General features: G+C 44.0%; 2 protein-coding genes across 2 annotated transcripts; one reads left to right on the top strand and one right to left on the bottom strand.

Moving 5' to 3' along the window:
- The first annotated feature begins 3507 nt into the window (after positions 1-3507).
- Positions 3508-13615, top strand: NDUFC2 (NADH:ubiquinone oxidoreductase subunit C2). The gene is made up of 3 exons (XM_080816683.1): positions 3508-3794; positions 10387-10530; positions 13432-13615. Exons 1-3 carry the CDS (start codon positions 3626-3628, stop codon positions 13479-13481), a joined length of 363 nt encoding a protein of 120 aa, XP_080672809.1. The 5' UTR covers positions 3508-3625; the 3' UTR covers positions 13482-13615.
- A 495-nt stretch (positions 13616-14110) lies between these two features.
- On the bottom strand, positions 14111-17565 carry THRSP (thyroid hormone responsive). Its single transcript, XM_080817646.1, has 2 exons — positions 17034-17565; positions 14111-15595 (listed from the first exon to the last, which is right to left on the bottom strand). Exon 1 carries the CDS (start codon positions 17500-17502, stop codon positions 17053-17055), a length of 450 nt encoding a protein of 149 aa, XP_080673772.1. The 5' UTR covers positions 17503-17565; the 3' UTR covers positions 14111-15595; positions 17034-17052.
- Between the last annotated feature and the right edge of the window lie 311 nt (positions 17566-17876).

The following is a 17876-nucleotide window of genomic DNA, read 5'->3' as shown; positions in this document are numbered from 1 at the left end:
TTTTAAAAACTTTATTTATTTATTTTGACAGAGAGAGATCCCAAGTAGGCAGAGAGGCAGGCAGAGAGAGAAGAGGAAGCAGGCTCCCCGCTGAACAGAGAGCCCGATGCGGGGCCCGATCCCAGGACCCTGAGACCATGACCTGAGCTGAAGGCAGAGGCTTTAAACCACTGAGCCACCCAGGTGCCCTAAATAAATCCTTATAAAAATCTTGTAGTATATGTATTTTGTGACAAAATATTATATAGCCTCAAAAAGGAAGAAAATCCTGTCGCATGCAATGACATGGGTTAACCTCAAGGTTATACATTATAGTAAGTGAAATAAGCCAGTCACAAAAGGGAAAATATTGTATAATTCCACACATATGAAGAATCTACAGAGATCAGAATCCTAGAAAGTAGAAGGGTGATTGCCAAACCTGAGGGGAGGAGGGAAAAGGAATTAGTGTTTAATGGGTATAGAATTTCTGTTTTGCAGGATGAAGTTCTAGAGATATGTTGCACTACAATGTGAATATATTTAACACTATCGAACTACACACTTAAAAATGGTTAAGATGGTAAATTTAATGTTATGTATTTTTTACCATAATAAAAACTAAAATTTTAATTTAGCAATATAAATTTATTATTATGTTAAGATATCATAAATCCAAAAGTATGTAAAATGCATATGTAAAGTTAAAAATAATAAAATGTACACCCATGTACCCACCACACAGCTTAGAAGTGGAATAGTATTAATATCTTAAAGGCCTTCTATGTGCTTTTTCTTCTCCAGAGATAACTATTCTGAACATTTATGTTAATCCTTCTCTTGCTTTTCTTTCCAGTTTTACCACTAATATGTGTATCTCTAAACAATGTATTTTTTTAGGATTTTATTTATTTATTTGACAGACAGAGATCACAAGTAGGCAGAGAGGCAGGCAGAGAGAGAGAGGGGGAAGGAGGCTCCCCGCTGAGCAGAGAGCCTGATGCGGGGCTCGATCCCAGGACCCTGGGATCATGACCTGGGCTGAAGGCAGAGGCTTTAACCCACTGAACCACCCAGGTGCCCCTAAACAATGTATTTCTGCCTAATATTGAACTTTATATAAATGGAATTATATATTCCCCTATAACTTATCCGTGGTTCCCTTATCATTTATTCACTTTTTAAAAAAATTTTTTAAAGATTTTATTCATTTATTCACTTTTTAACATGGCTCTCTTTTTTGAGATTCATCATACTAATACATAGATACACGTTTCTATGAAAATACCACAATTTATCTTCTGTTCTGTTCCAAATGCACATTTAGGATGTTTCTAGTTTGGGAGTATTACAAATGGCTACTCCTCCTATGAATATTATACATCTCCTAGTCCTGGTACATGTATGTGAAAGTTTCTCTGGACATTAGAGTATAGGCTTGGAGTATAGACTTTCAGGGAATTGAAAACAATCTAAATATCTATCAAAAGGGTAATGGATAAATAAAATATGACATTTATATGATGGAATATTATATAGTAGTCAAAAAGGAATGATCATGTAGAGGCAAAAGTGAGAGAAAAGAGGAACAATGAATTATACTATTGAGGTAAAAAAATTAAAAACACACACAGCACAATACTAAATATATATAAAAATATAAAAAGTGAACTGCACGTATATACACTAAACTCATGATAATGGTCCTCTGGGAAAGAAAGGAAAGGGGAATACAGCTTTTTCTATAGTGTTTTATTTCCTTTTTAAAAAAGGTTAAAAATAAAAAAGACAAGGGGCTCCTGGGTGGCTCAGTCGGTTAAGTGTCTGCCTTCGGCTAGGGTCATGATCTCCAGGTCCTGGAATCAAGCCCCATATCAGGGCTTACTGCTCCTTGGGGAGTCTGCTTTTCCCTCTTCTGCTCCCCTTGCTTGTGCTCTCTCTGTCAATGAAATAAATATATCTTTAAAAAAATAAAAAATAAATATGATAAAATATTAATGGTTGTTAATATTAGGTGGTAGAATATGCGTATGTGTTATCTTGTTCTTTGTAATTTTTTGTCTTTTAAGTTTTGTTTTCGAAAAAAAAAAAAAAAGGCCCCAAACTGGACTCAGAAGACTGTGGGGGAGAAGAATGTGTAAACATCATTTAAATATTTTTAAGTGTTTGCCTAACAGTTCATCTAGTATTCAAAATTTACATAATCTTACTGTGGAAAATTTTCAGTGGTTTTCCTTTTTTTGATGTAATTTTAAAATAAACACTGTGGGTTTTTTTTTTTTTAATTGCAGAACAGCTTTTTCATATGTCATACTATTTCCACAGGATAGATTCCCAGCCCTGTAATTACTGGATCAAAGAATGTGAAACTTTGAAACATTTGCTGCCTTCCAGGAAACTCCCAATATATATTACTTTAGGAATCCTAACTTGATACATTATAGCTCTGGGAGTGCTTTTTATAGGCATAAAAGGTCTATCCTTTAACCACTCTCTCTTTACTTCTTAAATATTTTATTTATTTGACAGAGAGAGGGCATAAGCAGGAGAGAGGCACAGGGAGAGGGAGAAGCAGGCCCTCTGCTGAGGGGGAAGCCACTCTCTGGACTTGATCCCAGGACCCTGAGATCATGTCCTAAGCTGAAAGCAGAGGTTTAAACAACTGAGCCACCCAGGCCCCCCAATCCGTTAACCTCTCTTAACTGATATTATATTCTACCGTTTTAGAGCTCAATACCTTGCACACATATACCTTTGCAATAACCTCGGGTTTGATCAGCATTCATCTAGGTGAAATGTTGCTCTCACTAATAAAGACATCTTCACTCAAATCAGTAAGGATTTTCTAAAGAGAGCTCTTCAAAGGTAGAAGCTCCCCATTACTGGAGGCAGGTAAGCAGAGACTGGACACTTAGTAGAATGTTATAAATTCCTTCTTTCTTTCATTCCCCAAAACTTTAGGTAACAGCTTTTTCCTTCAGCCGCGTGCAAGGACCTGAAGACCCACAGATGAAAAATTTTAGGGTGCTGTCACCCAGGCTAACTTTCAAGTTTGGCTAAATGATCAGGTCCTGGTGTCTTCTGAATTCTTTGTTGCTGGCTGTACCTTAATTTTAGGTTCTGGAAGGTGTATCTGTGAAAGGCTGGAAACCCAGGAAATGCAAACTAGCTTTTATGAGATTTCGTTTAATTATGTTTCTTAGAACAATCTATCAAGCTTACCTGTGGGTGTTGGATACAGAGATAAATTCTGGAAGAAGGACCATTCAGGGTCAGGGAAGGGAGAGGCAATTCCTGGTGGGGGGGTGTTGAACCAAAAAAAGCAGTATCTACTAGTCTTCTTCCAGTTTTGCTCATTTCCTGTAGCCCCGAACCTACTGCATCAGGCCCCCAAACCCTACCAGCCAGAATTAGCGCGGGCAGGAGCTGGAGCAGCGTGGGCCATTTAGGAGCCCGGAACCTCGTGCGCGGGGTCCTGGCAGCAGCGTGCACCGGGAAGCATTTGGGCGCTGCACCGCCCTGCGCCTTGCCCTTCAGCGGCGTTCTCGGAGGAGAAAGCTTGCGGCGGGCGGCCAGGCCGTGGTCCTGCTAGTTTTCTTCGTAATTGGTGGTCCGAGGCCAGGCCTCAAGTGGGAACGGCGTCACCATGATGGACGGAAGGCCGGGCCGAGTGCCCTTACAGTTCCTGCCGGATGAGGCCCGGAGCCTCCCCCCGCCCAAGCTGACCGACCCGCGGCTCGCCTACATCGGCTTCTTGGGCTACTGTTCTGGCCTACTTGATAACGCGATCCGGCGGAGGCCGGTGATGTCTGCCGGTGAGGGCTGCGCGGGCTGGATCGGCTGGGAGGCGAGGGGGTCGGGGGCTGCCGGCCGGTTCCCCTGTAGGACGCCCAAGTGCTTTCGCTTTTCCGGGCCTTTTCACCTAGCAGGCCCCGCCTCGTCTCCCTGGGACATCTGCGTCCCGTGAAGCCTTCAGAACCCGGTGGGGCCAAAGTGGCACTTAGGGAAACTGAGGTCATTGCAGCCCACTAACCCACAAGTGGGTGTGTGCAAAAATGAGTGTATACTTCGTGCCATGCACTACTGACGTTACGTGCACTGTAGTCTTTGTCCTCAAAATACTTTTGGGGAATGAAGAAACGGCTTTAGAGGGGTTAACCCATCTTGCCCAACGTCTTATGGCCATTAAGTAGCAAGCCTGTTTTTAGACCTCAAGTCTATATTCAAAGTCCGTGCTTCTCAAACCTACTGTGCATACTAATAATCTGGGGATCTTGTTAAAATGTGGATTTTGATTCAGAAGGTCTGGGAAGAAGCCTGCTGTTAAAAAGCTTCCAGATACAGCTGGTCTGGGGACTTGCTTTGAGTAGAAGAGGATGAACCACTGAGCTGTAATCATTCTATCTATCTGTTCATTTATTATTTAGTTGTTTAAGGGAGACAGAGATAGCAAGAGAGCACCAGCAGGAAGGAGAGGGAGAAGCAGGCTCTCCACTCAGCAGGGAGCCTGTGGTGGGTCTGGATCCCACAACCCCAGGGTCATGACCTGAGCCAAAGGTAGAGGCTTAACCACTGAGCCACCCAGGTGCCTCTGGGCTGTATTCTCTAGCAGTGTGTCAGTGGCCTCCTGTCAGATAATAGCTGCCATGGTAGCTGTGCTAAGGGCAGTGGATTTCCAAAGGGAAAAGAGGAGGAAAGCTTTGGAAGAAGTGTCTTTGAACTTAGCTTTGATTTATCAGGCAAATACCAGGCGAGAGCCTTCCAGGCCTATGGGAGGCTAGTGGAAGTAAACGGAGTCAAGGGCCTCTGAGCTGAGAGAAGTTTGATGATAGAGTGTGCAGTGTAGGGTGATAAGGCAGATTTAGGTAGATAATGGCAAGTTATTCTCTAGGCAGACGGGAACCTTTTAGCTTTTGAGAGTTGTTGGGGTGAGGAGGCGGGTAGAGTGGGGAGATACAGAAATCAGGCCTTTTGGTTTTTTGTTTGTTTTTGTGAGTAGGCTTCATGCCCCAATGTGGGGCTTGAATTCACCATCCTGAGATCAAGAGTTGAACGCTCTACCGACTGGTCCAGCTAGGCACCCCCAGGCCTTGTGTTTTATTTTTTATTTATTTATTTTTAGAGAGAGCGACCCCCAAGATCATGACCTCAGCTGAAATCAATATCAGACACTTAACCGACTGAGCCACCCAGGCACCCCTGGGCCTTGTGTTTTATTTTTTGTTGTTGTTTATTTTTTTATTTTTTTTAAGGATTTTATTTATCCATTTGTTAGAGAGAGACCTCACAAGCAGGGGGAGCAACAGGCAGAGGGAGAAGCAGGCACCCCGTTGAGCAAGGAACCCAACACAGGACTCGATACTAGGACCCTTGGATCACCACCCCACCCAAAGGCAGGTGCTTAACGGGCTGAGCCATCCAGGTGTCCCAGGCATTGTGGGGTTTTATTTTGTTGTTGTTTTGTTTTAAGATTTGATTTATTTGAGAGAGGGAGAGAACACAAGCATGGGGACCAGCAGACAGAGGGAGAAGCAGACTCCCCGCTGAGCAGGGAGCCCAATGTGGGGCTTGATCCTGGAACTTGAGGACCATGACCTGAGCCAGAGGCAGATGCTTAACCACCTGGTCACCCAGGTGCTCTGGGGGCCTTGTATTTTAAGATTTTATTTATTCCTTCAACAGAGATCACAAGTAGGCAGAGAGGCAGGCAGAGAAAGAGAGGAGGAAGCAGGCTCCCTGCCGAGCAGAGAGCCCGACGCGGGGCTCGATCCCAGGACCCTGAGATCAAGACCCGAGCCGAAGGCAGAGGCTTAACCCACTGAGCCACCCAGGCGCCCCAGGGCCTTGTATTTTAAAATGAAGGTCAACTTGGGGCACCTGGATGGTTTAGTCTTTTGAGCACCAGCTCTTGATTTCTGCACAGCTCAGAAGAAAGCTAATACAGTGGTTCAGATAACCAGGAGTCACCTCACTTGTGCCTTTTTTTTGCCACCTTCCAGCTATAGGTCATGCCTGAAGGCCAGCTCCCAGCTCACCAAATACCAGGATTTCCAGTGCTCAAATAGTATGACCCCTCTCCACAGAAAAGAGCGATCTTTGTCTATTTCTGTCTTTAGGGAGTTGAAGTTTTCTCCCTTTTCATCACCACTCCACATTTCCCCAAGCCTATCATTTGTTGTAATGGAAAGAACTCCACTTTGGAACTAAATGGCTTAACTCCAGTGTCTCCTTCTGTGTCACCTTGGGCAAGTTACTTGGTCAAGCCGTTCAGAGGCAAAAAGTATCTTCATCTATAAAATGAGAATAATTGGAGCGCTTGGGTGGCACAGTTGGTTAAGCATCTGACTCTTGGTTTCAGCTCAGGTGGTGATCTCAGGGTCGTGAGATGGAGTGCCCTGTGGGGCAGAGTCTGCTTAAGACTCTCTCCCTCTCCCCTCCGTCCCCCCACCCCGTGATCACTTGCTTGCTCTCTCTTGCTCTCACTCTCTCAAATAAATAAATCTTAAAAAAAAATAAAATGAGAATAATTAATCTGCATTATAGAATGCATCATATAGAATTGAGATTCTGTAGATAAAATGCCTCATACAAAGAAGGTGCTGGACAAAGTTTCCATTTCTTAGCTGTTGTTATGCAAACAGTTTACCATATATTTGTTCAGCATTTACTAAGCTCTTTCTCTGTGCCAGGCAGTGTTACATACTGGGTATATGGGATAAAGAATACCGTCCCTGACCTTGAAGAGCTCTTAGTCGAGTCAGAGAGACAACTAAATAGTCCATAATGGGTCTAGGCATGGCAGAGAATGTGTTTTCATAGAATTGGGTGAGCAGTGAGCACTTTGGGAGCACAGAAGAGGTACAGATTGAATAGAGACTATTCCAGAGGAAGAACATAATAGTCAAGAGCTCATGATTTTGGGTTTGACACCACCTCCATCCTACTACCGTTTGATTCTGGGCAAGTTACTTATCTCCATGAGCTTCAGTTTCCTAACTATGAAATAAGGATATCTACCTCTGTGTGGCTGTGAAAACTAGATAAAGCCCTTAATCTAGGGCTAGGAGTCAGGGTTCCTGAGTTCCCTGGGTGTCCCTAAATTGCTTTGGATTGAGGAATTTATTGAAATGGGTCTCAGCAGCATTTATTTACATATACTATGTTTGTCTAATTTAATGATTACCATATAGCCGTATTCAGTAAGTATTTGTTGACTAAGTAAGTATCTATAGATTACAAGGAAGTCTAAAACCTGGTCCCAGCCCCCCAGAAATTTATAACCTGACTAGCATATCCACTTAAAAGACAAACTGTGGTACACGTTTTTGTTTTTTTTTTTTAAAGATTTTATTCATTTATTTGACAGACAGAGATCACAAGTAGGCAGAGAGGCAGGCAAAGAGAGAGAGGAGGAAGCAGGCTCCCCCCTGAGCAGAGAGCCCAATGCGGGGCTCAATCCCAAGAGCCTGGGATCATGACCTGAGCTGAAGGCAGAAGCTTTAACCCACTGAGCCACTCAGGCGCCCCTGTGGTACACGTTTATGCATGTAGGTTAACAGGTGTGACAAAGGAGCAGGGAAGGAGAAAAATGCAGTGGATTTTCAAAACTATAGCCATGGAGAGTACCTGGCATGCTGTATTTAGTTTTGGAATATTCTATAAATGAAATCATATTGTATAGATCTTTTTCAAGTTAGCAGAAAATATTAAGTAGAATTTTTTCTTAAGCTTTTCCCCCATCTGGAGTTCAAAACCCATGTTGGTACCACTTGCCTGCCTTAAATTTATAGTCAGTTGGTATCTAAGTGTAGTCCACCAAATTAAATGTATTTATTGGTTTCTAGTTTAATACGTCAATAATTTATGGTGTTCTGCAAAGAGCACCATGGTTTCCAAGTTTAGATTCACTTAATTAAAAAAAGGGAAATTGATTGTGGAGGGGTTGTGCATGTGGTAGGAGGGAAACTACCACTGAGAGGAAGGAAAGAACTTAGGGAAAGGGGGACGTAGTAAGAGGCCAAGCATGCCTTTAGGGCTGGGACACTGACATCATTATCTGAAACATTCAGGAAGTTTTCTGTGAGGGATATGGCTAAGCATAGAGAGTCTAGGTCTTTGTGTAGTCTAGTGGCACACAGTAGAACCCAGCACATTTTGGTTTGCCGAATTGCAGGTGGCCCATTAGGGGAAGAGATGGCAGTTTGGGGTAAGGGAGAATGCAAGAGTCCAGGCCCTATCCAGTTACAGATCATAGTAATATTTTGCATTTTTATTGTTTTACACATTTTTCCAAAATATTTTTACATGCATTTTCCTTTGGTTTATACAATACTGCTGTGAGAATGATATGGTAAGTATTATATTTGTTTAAAGGTAGTAAATTGACTTGCCCAAGGCCATTTATCCATTTATTAAAATTTATTAAGTGCTATCTGCGTGCTGTTACACAAAGATGAATTAAGCATTGGCTTTGCATGGTAGTAGATGGAAATAGTTTCTTTAGCAGTTTACGTATTAAGTGGGAGACCTTCACCCTGTTAAGAACATTAAGGAAAGTTCTGGGAAGACTTCTTAGCAGAAGTGATAATCTGAATTGAATCTTGAGGTCTCTGGGCAGAGAAATAACCGGTGGGTGTCATAAAAAAGCATGGAAGTCTATTTGCATGAGGAATTAAAAGTAGTTCAGCATTGCTGGGGCACAGTGTGCATATCAGGGAATGTCAGATGAATAAGGAAGAGTCAGCCCATGAAGGGCCTGGGAGGTCATTATATAGGAGTTTGGTCTCCTGTTCGGTATAATTGAAGAAGAAGGGGCTGACAGGCTAGGTTTGTATTTTAGTAAACTCCTCTAATGACAGGCTGGGATAAGTGTGGAATGGGAAATGAGATGAAAGAGAGCAGTTAGTGTGAGTGAGAGATGAGTTCCCTGAAGTGAGGTGAGGAAATATTTACAAGGACTTGACAGGACTCAGTGACTTGATGAAGGGATGAGGGTGGGGGAAAGGGGGTTGGTTGTTGATTACTGTGTTTCTTACCCAGGACTTGACTTTCTGGGTGAATGGTCTTATCATTCTCTGAATTAAGAGGAAGAGGTGGGGCGCCTGGGTGGCTCAGTCGTTAAGTGTCTGCCTTCAGCTCAGGTCATGATCCCAGAGTCCTGGGATCGAGCCCCACATCGGGCTCCCTGCTCGGCAGGAAGCCTGCTTCTCCCCCTTAAGCTCCCCCTACTTATGTTCCCTCTCTGTCTCTCTCTCTGTCAAATAAATAAATAAAATCTTTAAAAAAAAAAAAAAAAGAGGAAGAGGTATGACTAGGAGGGAAGGAAGTTCATTTGGGGGTATTCAGGAGAACATACCTGTCAAACATTTGTCTATATCTGTTATTCAGCATGGTTGTTTGAGTTGAACACACTTGCAGGTCACCAGTATGTGGACGGAAGATAAAACTGTAGGAATAAATGAATTCTTCAAAGGAATACTTGTGGGATAAGAAGAGGGCTGGGGATAGAATTCTGGGGCATAGCTAGAAAATCGAACCTGCAGTTAACCTTCTTAAAAAGATGCTTCTGTGTATAAAGTTCAGAACTTTGGATCTCCCTTCAGAATCAAATTTTTGGTTTTCCCTAGATCATATGATTTGATCCTCCCAAGTCTCATTATTATAGGATTTTCTTAAAAGATTTTATTTATTATTTGACAGAGAGAGAGCACAAGTAAGCAGAGCAGCAGGCAGAGGGAGAGAGAGAAGCAGGCTTTCTGCTAAGCAGGGAGCCTGATGTGGGGCTCGATCCCAGGACCCCGGAATCATGACCTGAGCCAAAGGCAGCCACTTAACCAACTGAGTCACCCAGGCGCCCCTATAGGATGGTTTTTTCAATATAGTTTTTGAATAAGTAATTCATAACACATGGTACAAAGTTTAGAAGGTAAAAATATATTGATATATATTTGTAGAGTAGCTGGCTTCTTTGGTAACCAGTAAATATGCAAATATAAATTGGTATATGGAGACAAACCAAATTGCTTTTCAAGCATTTGTAAAGGACTTCATCTCTGTCACATCACGCCCTGAACATGTCCTGGAATACAAGTGAGTTTAGGTCTTCAGGATTTTGTAGAAATCCACCTTTTCTCCTGAGGAAATTTATAAAACCTGAATTTATAAAACTTTGGGTTCCATTAATAGTTATGTTTGTAGATTTAATGTTGCTTTTCATAATTGCCAGATTTCTTTAGGAAGATATATCATGGTCAAGGCTGTTTTTTGGAAAGAACCATGTAGAAGGGCATTTTTTTTTTTAAAGAATGATAGAAGAAATAACAATAAATTGTATGTCTGAACTGCAAAACCAATTTTAAATATACACTGACTGATTTTTGCTTTCTTTGGGATTTGTTTGAATTTTAGGTTTGCATCGCCAGCTCCTATATGTTACTTCCTTTGTCTTTATTGGATATTATCTTTTAAAACGTCAAGACTATGTGTATGCTGTGAAGGACCATGATATGTTTGCTTATGTAAAATCACATTCAGAGGATTTTCCTGAAAAAGGTATTTCAAGTTAACTGTAGCAAACCTCTTTCATTTTTTAATTTTTAAAAATTTTTGTTTATTTATTTTTAAGATTTTATTCATTTGTCAGAGCATTAAGCAGGGGGAGTGGCAGACAGAGGGAGAAGCAGGCTCTCCGTCTAGCAAGGAGCTGGGTAGTGGGACTCAATCCCAGAACTCTAGGATCATGACCTGAGCCGAAGGCAGACACCTAACCAACTGAGCAACCCAGGTGTCGCTTTTTTTTTTTTTTTAAGAATTATTTATGTATTTATTTAGAGAGAATGAGAGAGCGAGCACAAGGGTGGGGTAGGAGAGAAGCAGATTCCCTGCTGAGCACAGAGCCCAATTTGGGGCTCTATCCCAGGACCCTAAGATCATGACCTGAGCCAAAATCAAAGTCAGAGGCTTAACATACTGAGCCACTCAGGCGCCCCTGGTTAATCTCCCCCCCCCCACACACACAAAGATTTTATTTATTTGACAGAGAGAGAGATCACAAGTACGCAGAGAGGCAGGCAGGAGTTGAGGGGGAAGCAGGCTCCATGCTGAGCAGAGGGCCCAGTGCAGGGCTCAATCCCAGGACTCTAAGACCATGACCTGAGCCAAAGGCAGAGGCCCAACCCACTAAGCAACCCAGGCTCTCTGCCCCTAGTTAATCTTACACATGCCTGTGGCTTCAGGTACCTTCAGTATTCTGGTGACCCCCACATCTTTGCCTAACTGGAATTCTCTTGAATTTGTATATCCAGTTTCTGGGCAGCTACTTCTGTGTCCATCAGGCAGCAAATAGAATTTATGTCCCCTCTGCCTGTGCAGACTTCCTGTTCTGTGTTCTGCACCGGTGAGTGGCACTCGCTCCAGAAGCCTGGGAAGCATCTTCCAGTCTTTCTTTGAATTCTCCTTTGTCTTCAAGACTTGCTTTTCTACTTCCCAAGTATTTTTCAATTCTAAACTTCTTTTTCTCTCCTGTTGCCACTCCCCCAGTTCATGTCCTGATAATCTTTTGCTTGGACTATCGCACTTACCTTCATCTCACTGAATGAGATGGTCTCTGGACAAATGTGGATATGCCTAAAAAGGATTGCTTACAGTAGCTATCCATAGCTTTTAGGATAAAATCCAGACTCTGAGGAGGGCTTATTTCCCCAGGCTGAGCTAATTGCCTGCTAGACTTTGCCCACGCCTTTTATCTACCATGTGACATGCATATGTCTGTGTCCCTCAGTAGAATGTAGATTAATCTCTGTTTCCCCAACCTCCAGTACAGAGCCTCTGCTAGTAAGCAATAAGTAATAGCTGACCTGATCTACACAGAACCCTGTCTTCGGGGCGCTTGGGTGACTCAGTCAGTTAAGCATCTGCCTTCTGCTCAGGTCATGATCCCAGCCCCACATCAGGCTTCCTGCTGAGCAAGGAGCCTGTTTCTCCCTCCTCCCCATTCGTGCTCTCTCTTGCTATCTCTGTTGCTATCTTTCTCAAAAAACTAAAATCTAAAAAAAAAAAAAGTCAAAGATTAAAAAAAAAAACACCTGCCTCATCTCCTGTCACTTGTGTCCTGGCTCATGAAACACTGTGTCCTTAGCCTGCCAGGTACCACTTTGTACACACCCTATACCTTCATGATCCTCTTCCTGCTCTATCTCTACCTGTCCACTGAGCAAATTCCAACTCAACAGTCATCTCAAAGAAGCCCTGGCCCAGCGACAAACAGGAATTTCCTCAGTACAGCCCACTTACTGCTCTTCAGCTACAAATTTGATTGTAATATAAATGTTTTCTTGTTTGTATTTTACATAAATATACATAAGACAGATGTGCTCATATGTGATGAGTGAGTGAATGAATGTAGAAAATTTTTGAACTTGTAAATATATAGATCTTAAATAGATTTTCCTATTTGTGTAAATGTGTGATATTAAGCATTTAAATTTCCTTATACTGAATGATGGTATCTAAGGTCCTGTTTAGCTCTAAAATTTTATTATTCTATTTAATATTCCCATAGCCTTCAGTCACATTTGTGATGTTTATGGTGGATCAAAAAGGTACAGCTTCCTTTTTTAACCAGTGAAGAGTTCAAATAGAGTACAAAACCATGTATCAGGGACGGGGAATACTCAGAACTGCCGGATGTTGGAGTCGGATTCTTGGGAATAATTGATTCCTAAGAGTGAGAGTGAGACCCAGTGGCAGAGCGGTCCTCAGTCCCAGGCCTCTGGCTTACTGCCTTCTCTGTATACCAGCGCCCTCTGTCAGCAGGAGCTTGTGCAGCCTCACTGCCTCATTCCATCCCTGAGCACCAGATTAGTGGCAGGTGTGCCCACAGCCTCCTGCACTGCCAGCCTGGACCTGGAAGCTGACCACCTCGACTCCTGGCCCTCCCACCTGACCTGTGCCCCTCCCTGTTCATTCCTTCCTTTACTCCTTCAGCCAGGACTCCCTGGTAGCGCTTTTCCCCTCCAAGGAGCCATCTGGATGTCACCACAAATTCTTTCAAAGTTATCCTTCATCCGGTGAAACAGAATGTCTTGGTGGTTACCAAACTATGGTTAAAGACAAGAACATAAGGAAATTCTTGGGGCGCCTGGGTGGCTCAGTGGGTTAAAGCCTGTGCCTTCAGCTCAGGTCATGATCTCAGGGTCCTGAGATCGAGTCCCGCATCGGGCTCTCTGCTCAGCAGGGAGCCTGCTTCCTCCTCTCTCTCTGCCTGTCTCTCTGCTTACTTGTGATCTCTGTCTGTTAAATAAATAAATAAAATCTTTTAAAAAAAAAAAAAAAACATAAGGAAATTCTTAGAAGTTTATGTCTACAAAAATATTAAGTGTTAATTTTTCTTTAGGAAATATGATTTCTAGAACATATTTTGAAATAAATTTTTTGTGATCTTCCCCTTTACAGATAAGAAAACGTATGGTGACTTGCTTGAAGAATTCCATCCAGTGCGTTGAAGTCTCCAAAATGCTTCCTGTGGTTTCACGGATACCAGTTATTCCTGAGTTTTGTGGAGCATGTTTCCATGATATGGGAAGTTTATGTTAATCTGTGTGTTAACACCTTATGATTAAAATGGTCATCACGAACACTCTGACTCCTTTTTATTGTAAGAAAAATAATTCATCAGAGAATGGTCAGTTTCCATTCACCAATTTTTAAGATATTTGACAGGTTTAAAATGGAGTTTAGCTCAGAGTTGGCAAGGGATAGCCTGTGGGCCAAGTCGTGTCTACTGCCAGTACGTTTTATTGGAACACAGCCATGCTTCTCTGTTTCCATGTCAGTGGCTGCTTCCATGCTACAAGGGTAGAGTTGAGTGGTTGTGACAGAGACCTTATGGCCTGCAAAACCGAAAATGTTTAATATATGGCCCATTACAGAAAAGGTTTGCCTGTTCCAGTTCCAGTAGAAAGTGAGACAAAGCAAGCCAGATTATGGAGGTTTTTCTGAATCATGCAGAATAATTTGGACTTGATCCTATAGGTGATGGGAAGTCACTAAAACGGTTTTAGTGGAATGACATGGTCAGGTTTGTATTTCTGAGCTCTCTGCAGTAATCAGTATAGAGGGTAGTTTTTTTTTTAAAGATTTTATTTATTTATTTGACAGACAGAGATCACAAGTAGGCAGAGAGGCAGGCAGAGAGAGAGAAAGCAGGCTCTCCACGGAGCAGAGAGCCCGATGCGGAGCTCGATCCCAGGACCCTGGGATCATGACCTGAGCCGAAGGCAGAGGCTTCAACCCACTGAGCTACCCAGGCACCCCTTATTTTTTTTTTAAACCTTTTCTTTTCTTTTTTTTTTCAAGATTTTATTTATTTATTTGACAGAGATCCCAAGTAGGCAGAGAGGCAGGCAGAGAGAGGAGGAAGCAGGCTCCCTGCGAGCAGAGAGCCCGATGTGGGGCTCGATCCCGGGACCCTGAGATCATGACCTGAGCCGAAGGCAGAGGCTTTAACCCACTGAGCCACCCAGGCACCCCTATAGAGGGTAGTTTAAAAGGAAGAGGCTCAGGACTGGGAGGACAGAAGACTGTAACGGCAGAGGGGTCTTTGCTTGTAGATGGATCACCCTGGTAAAAGTGGGCTCAGCTGCTAACATGGTCTACAGCCACGCTTGGTGTCATTAAAAGGAAAAACCCCATCTACCTGCAATAAACTTACTCTTAATGACTTTTTGAATTCACGTATTTGTCCAAAAAGTTTCCAAGCTCGGATTTTATTATCAGATTAGTTTTGGGAGATCAGTAAGATGATTTCTCTACATGATTTCAGATTAGAACGAATATAAGCATATGGTTTCTGGGCAAAATCAGATGAGTCCCATGTCTATTCTCTTGGGTCTATCTCCCCTGTTAAAAATGAAATCATGTCTGAAAAATTACTTTCGAAGCAAAGATGTATGCAAGTTTTTTTTTTTAATTGCTACTTCAACAAATAAAAAGTATTGTTCGTTCATGCTTGGCAGGTACAAGAGTGTGAACCATTCATCCTAAGGGACTTTGCTCTCCCTTAGTCCTGGAGGATAAAAAGTAAAGGCTAGAGTAAATACAAGGTGAGGGGGAAGGAAAAAAAAAATCAGCCTTTGATAATAGCACTCACATGCCAGGGCTTTTGATTCATCTTTTTAAATTTTCATGACAATCTTGTGAGGTCAGTGATACTATCACATTTTAGAGATGAGGAATTTTAGACTCCAGTGGGTTACATACATAACGTCCAGGATCATGTGAATGACTGCTCAGAGAAAGGATGTGAATTTCACTTGGTCAGCTGCGAAAACTTGTGGTCTACCGTACCAGACACTGGCAGGTAATGCCGAGCTCCTCATGAACCACTGGCCACCACCCCTGCTGGAGAGAGGAGTGAGGGGAGTTGTGAATAGCAGCAAGCATCCTAAAGGTGACCTGGTGCCAAGTCCACAAACTGGCGCTCTGAGGGAGGCAGGGAACCATCCCAGGACACCGAGGCGCCTTCGCTTCCAGCTGCAGGTCCAGACCATTCCCATCTGCCTCAGAGCTAGTGTTCGTGTCCTCACCACACAGTCTGCCTTCTGTCACTTGAAGGGATCTGCAGAGAGCAGAAATGTAACAAACCAAGTCAGTATCAATCCCTATCACGCACCCACTGAAGTAGGAAAAATAACGCAGCAGCTCAACAGTAGTGTCGCTGTAGGAAATCTGGCCGTGCAGTAGGACCGCGAGAATGAGGTTATCAGAGCTGTGACAACAGCTAGTTTCACCTCCACGTGTTACTGACAGGAAAGCTGGACTAGTTGTCCGGGGTCACACAGTGGTCAGTAGTAGAACTGGGGCAAAAGCCCAGATTTTTTAACTTCCACTATACCAGATCGCCTCTACAAAAACCAGGTCCCTGTGTGCTGACACATGGCACAGAACTGCTGCTCTTGCCTCTGAAGGAGTTGGGCTGGTCAAAGAGAGCGCTTTTTCCTTCCTTCCTTCCTCCCTCCCGTCTTCCTCCCTCCCTCCCCTTTTTTCCTTCATCCCTTCTTCCCTTCTTCCTTCCTTCCTATCTTCCTTCTTTCCTTCCTTCCTTCCTTTTCTTCCTTCCTTCCTCCTTTTTTGCAAAAGTTGACACCAAGTTGGATTTTTTGATTTTTTAAAGATTTGTTTATTTATTTGAGAGAGAGAGCAGGAGCAGAGGGAGAAGGAGAAGCAGGCTCCCGGCTGAGCAGGAAGCCTGATGCTGGGCTCGATCCCAGGACCCTGAGATCATGACCTGAGGTGAAGGTACACGCTCAACAGACTGAGCCATTCAGGCACCCCTGTTTGTTTTTTAATTGAAGTATAGTTGGCCCACAAAGAGTAGTGTTTCTCTCTACTCTGCCGTCCCCGATCCCCACCTGCAGCCAGGCTGCAGAATCCTAAGGTGTGAAGGCAGCCCACTAGCACACAGGAAGGGGATTGGACTCTAGTTAGACCAGGGCTCACTCACAGGTCAGCTCTGCCTTTCCCTGAATAACCTTGGACTCCTTTCACTTCTCAGGCCCCCAGTTTTTCCATCTGTTAAAGGGAATGATGGTTCCATTAGAAAATTGATATGCAAGTGATTTTAAACTATAAAACCACTCAAGTGCCAGTAGTTATTTTTACCAGTGCTGTTACTCTTCAGTGAAGAAAGGGAAATCCAGAGAACTGAGCTGACGAAACCGAGCCCTTAGTGGTGGAGTCAGACCTTGAACCCAGGCTGGTGACCAAGCATTCACATACTTAACTAGTAAATGCACGCATGTGTAAGCACACACATATGCACATACATATGCATTCACAGGCCACCTTTCCTGCTACCAGCCTGCAGTTCATGGCCATTACTCACCAAGCCTGGTCAAGAGAGTAAGACAAGCCTGGCCTTGAACCCTCCTGAGTCATGGCCCTAATACCTGGCAGTGAAGGTGCCTGCCTCAGACCCAGGCTGTCCCGCTCCCACTGAGTTGTCTCCCCTGGAACGTCCCTCAGCGGACTCTGACCCCCACCAACACCAGCATTACCTTCCCTAGAGTCCAAGGCCTACATGGCCTGTCCCATTATCTCCTGGTATTTCCTTGTCACCTCCTCAGCTTTCAGGGTAAGATTGGTGAGGATGTGATGAAGGCTGGAAAAGTGCAGGTGGAACTGAGCTTCCAGGTCCAGCTTCCCCAAGACCCTCTCCTCCTCGTCCTCTGTCTCTGCAGCTTCATGATCGGACTCATGGGCTCTGCCACCTGCCACCTTGGACCACCACTCCTGTCGGGGCAGCAGCCCATGGTCCACATCCATGCGGATGGCCTTGAGCATGGTGAAGTATTTATAGAGATCAGGGGCCCCGTCCTGAGCCTGCTGCCCCTGCCCGTTCAGCGGCACGTCCCGCAGGAGGCTGGGGATCATCACCATCTGCTCCATGTTGCGCACCGTGGCCGAGTAGCGGTCCATGACGGTCAGCAGGCAGTTCTTGGGGTAGAGCTTGGTTGGCACCTGCATGGCGGCTGCTGCTTCCTCGCTAAGCCCAGCACACTGCCCCAGCACTATGTCGAGGCTACTTTTATGTCTGGATGTGACAGCAGTTGGACAGGATACCAAAGCCCAGCAGGTGAGGCAACACAACCCTTCTTTAGGCCAATCCCAGGGCTTAGGGACCAATATCTGCCTCAGGCGATCTGTCTGCCCAAAGACAGAACTGCCAGCTCTCCATCTGTCATTTCAGCACTCCGAGACTGCCTCCGCAAGGGCCCGCCCCCTCCTTCATGGACTGGACCGGCCAGTTAGAGGGAAGCCTTGCCCTTTGGTGACCAGGGCTCTCACCCCAGGGCAGTCATGAACACTTTCGGGGTATCTGAGACCCAGCTGCCCCTTCA

Source organism: Martes martes (genome assembly GCF_963455335.1).
Source record: "Martes martes genome assembly, chromosome: 10".
In the NCBI taxonomy this organism is placed as follows: domain Eukaryota; kingdom Metazoa; phylum Chordata; class Mammalia; order Carnivora; family Mustelidae; genus Martes; species Martes martes.
This window is presented reverse-complemented; position numbering and strand designations above follow the sequence as displayed.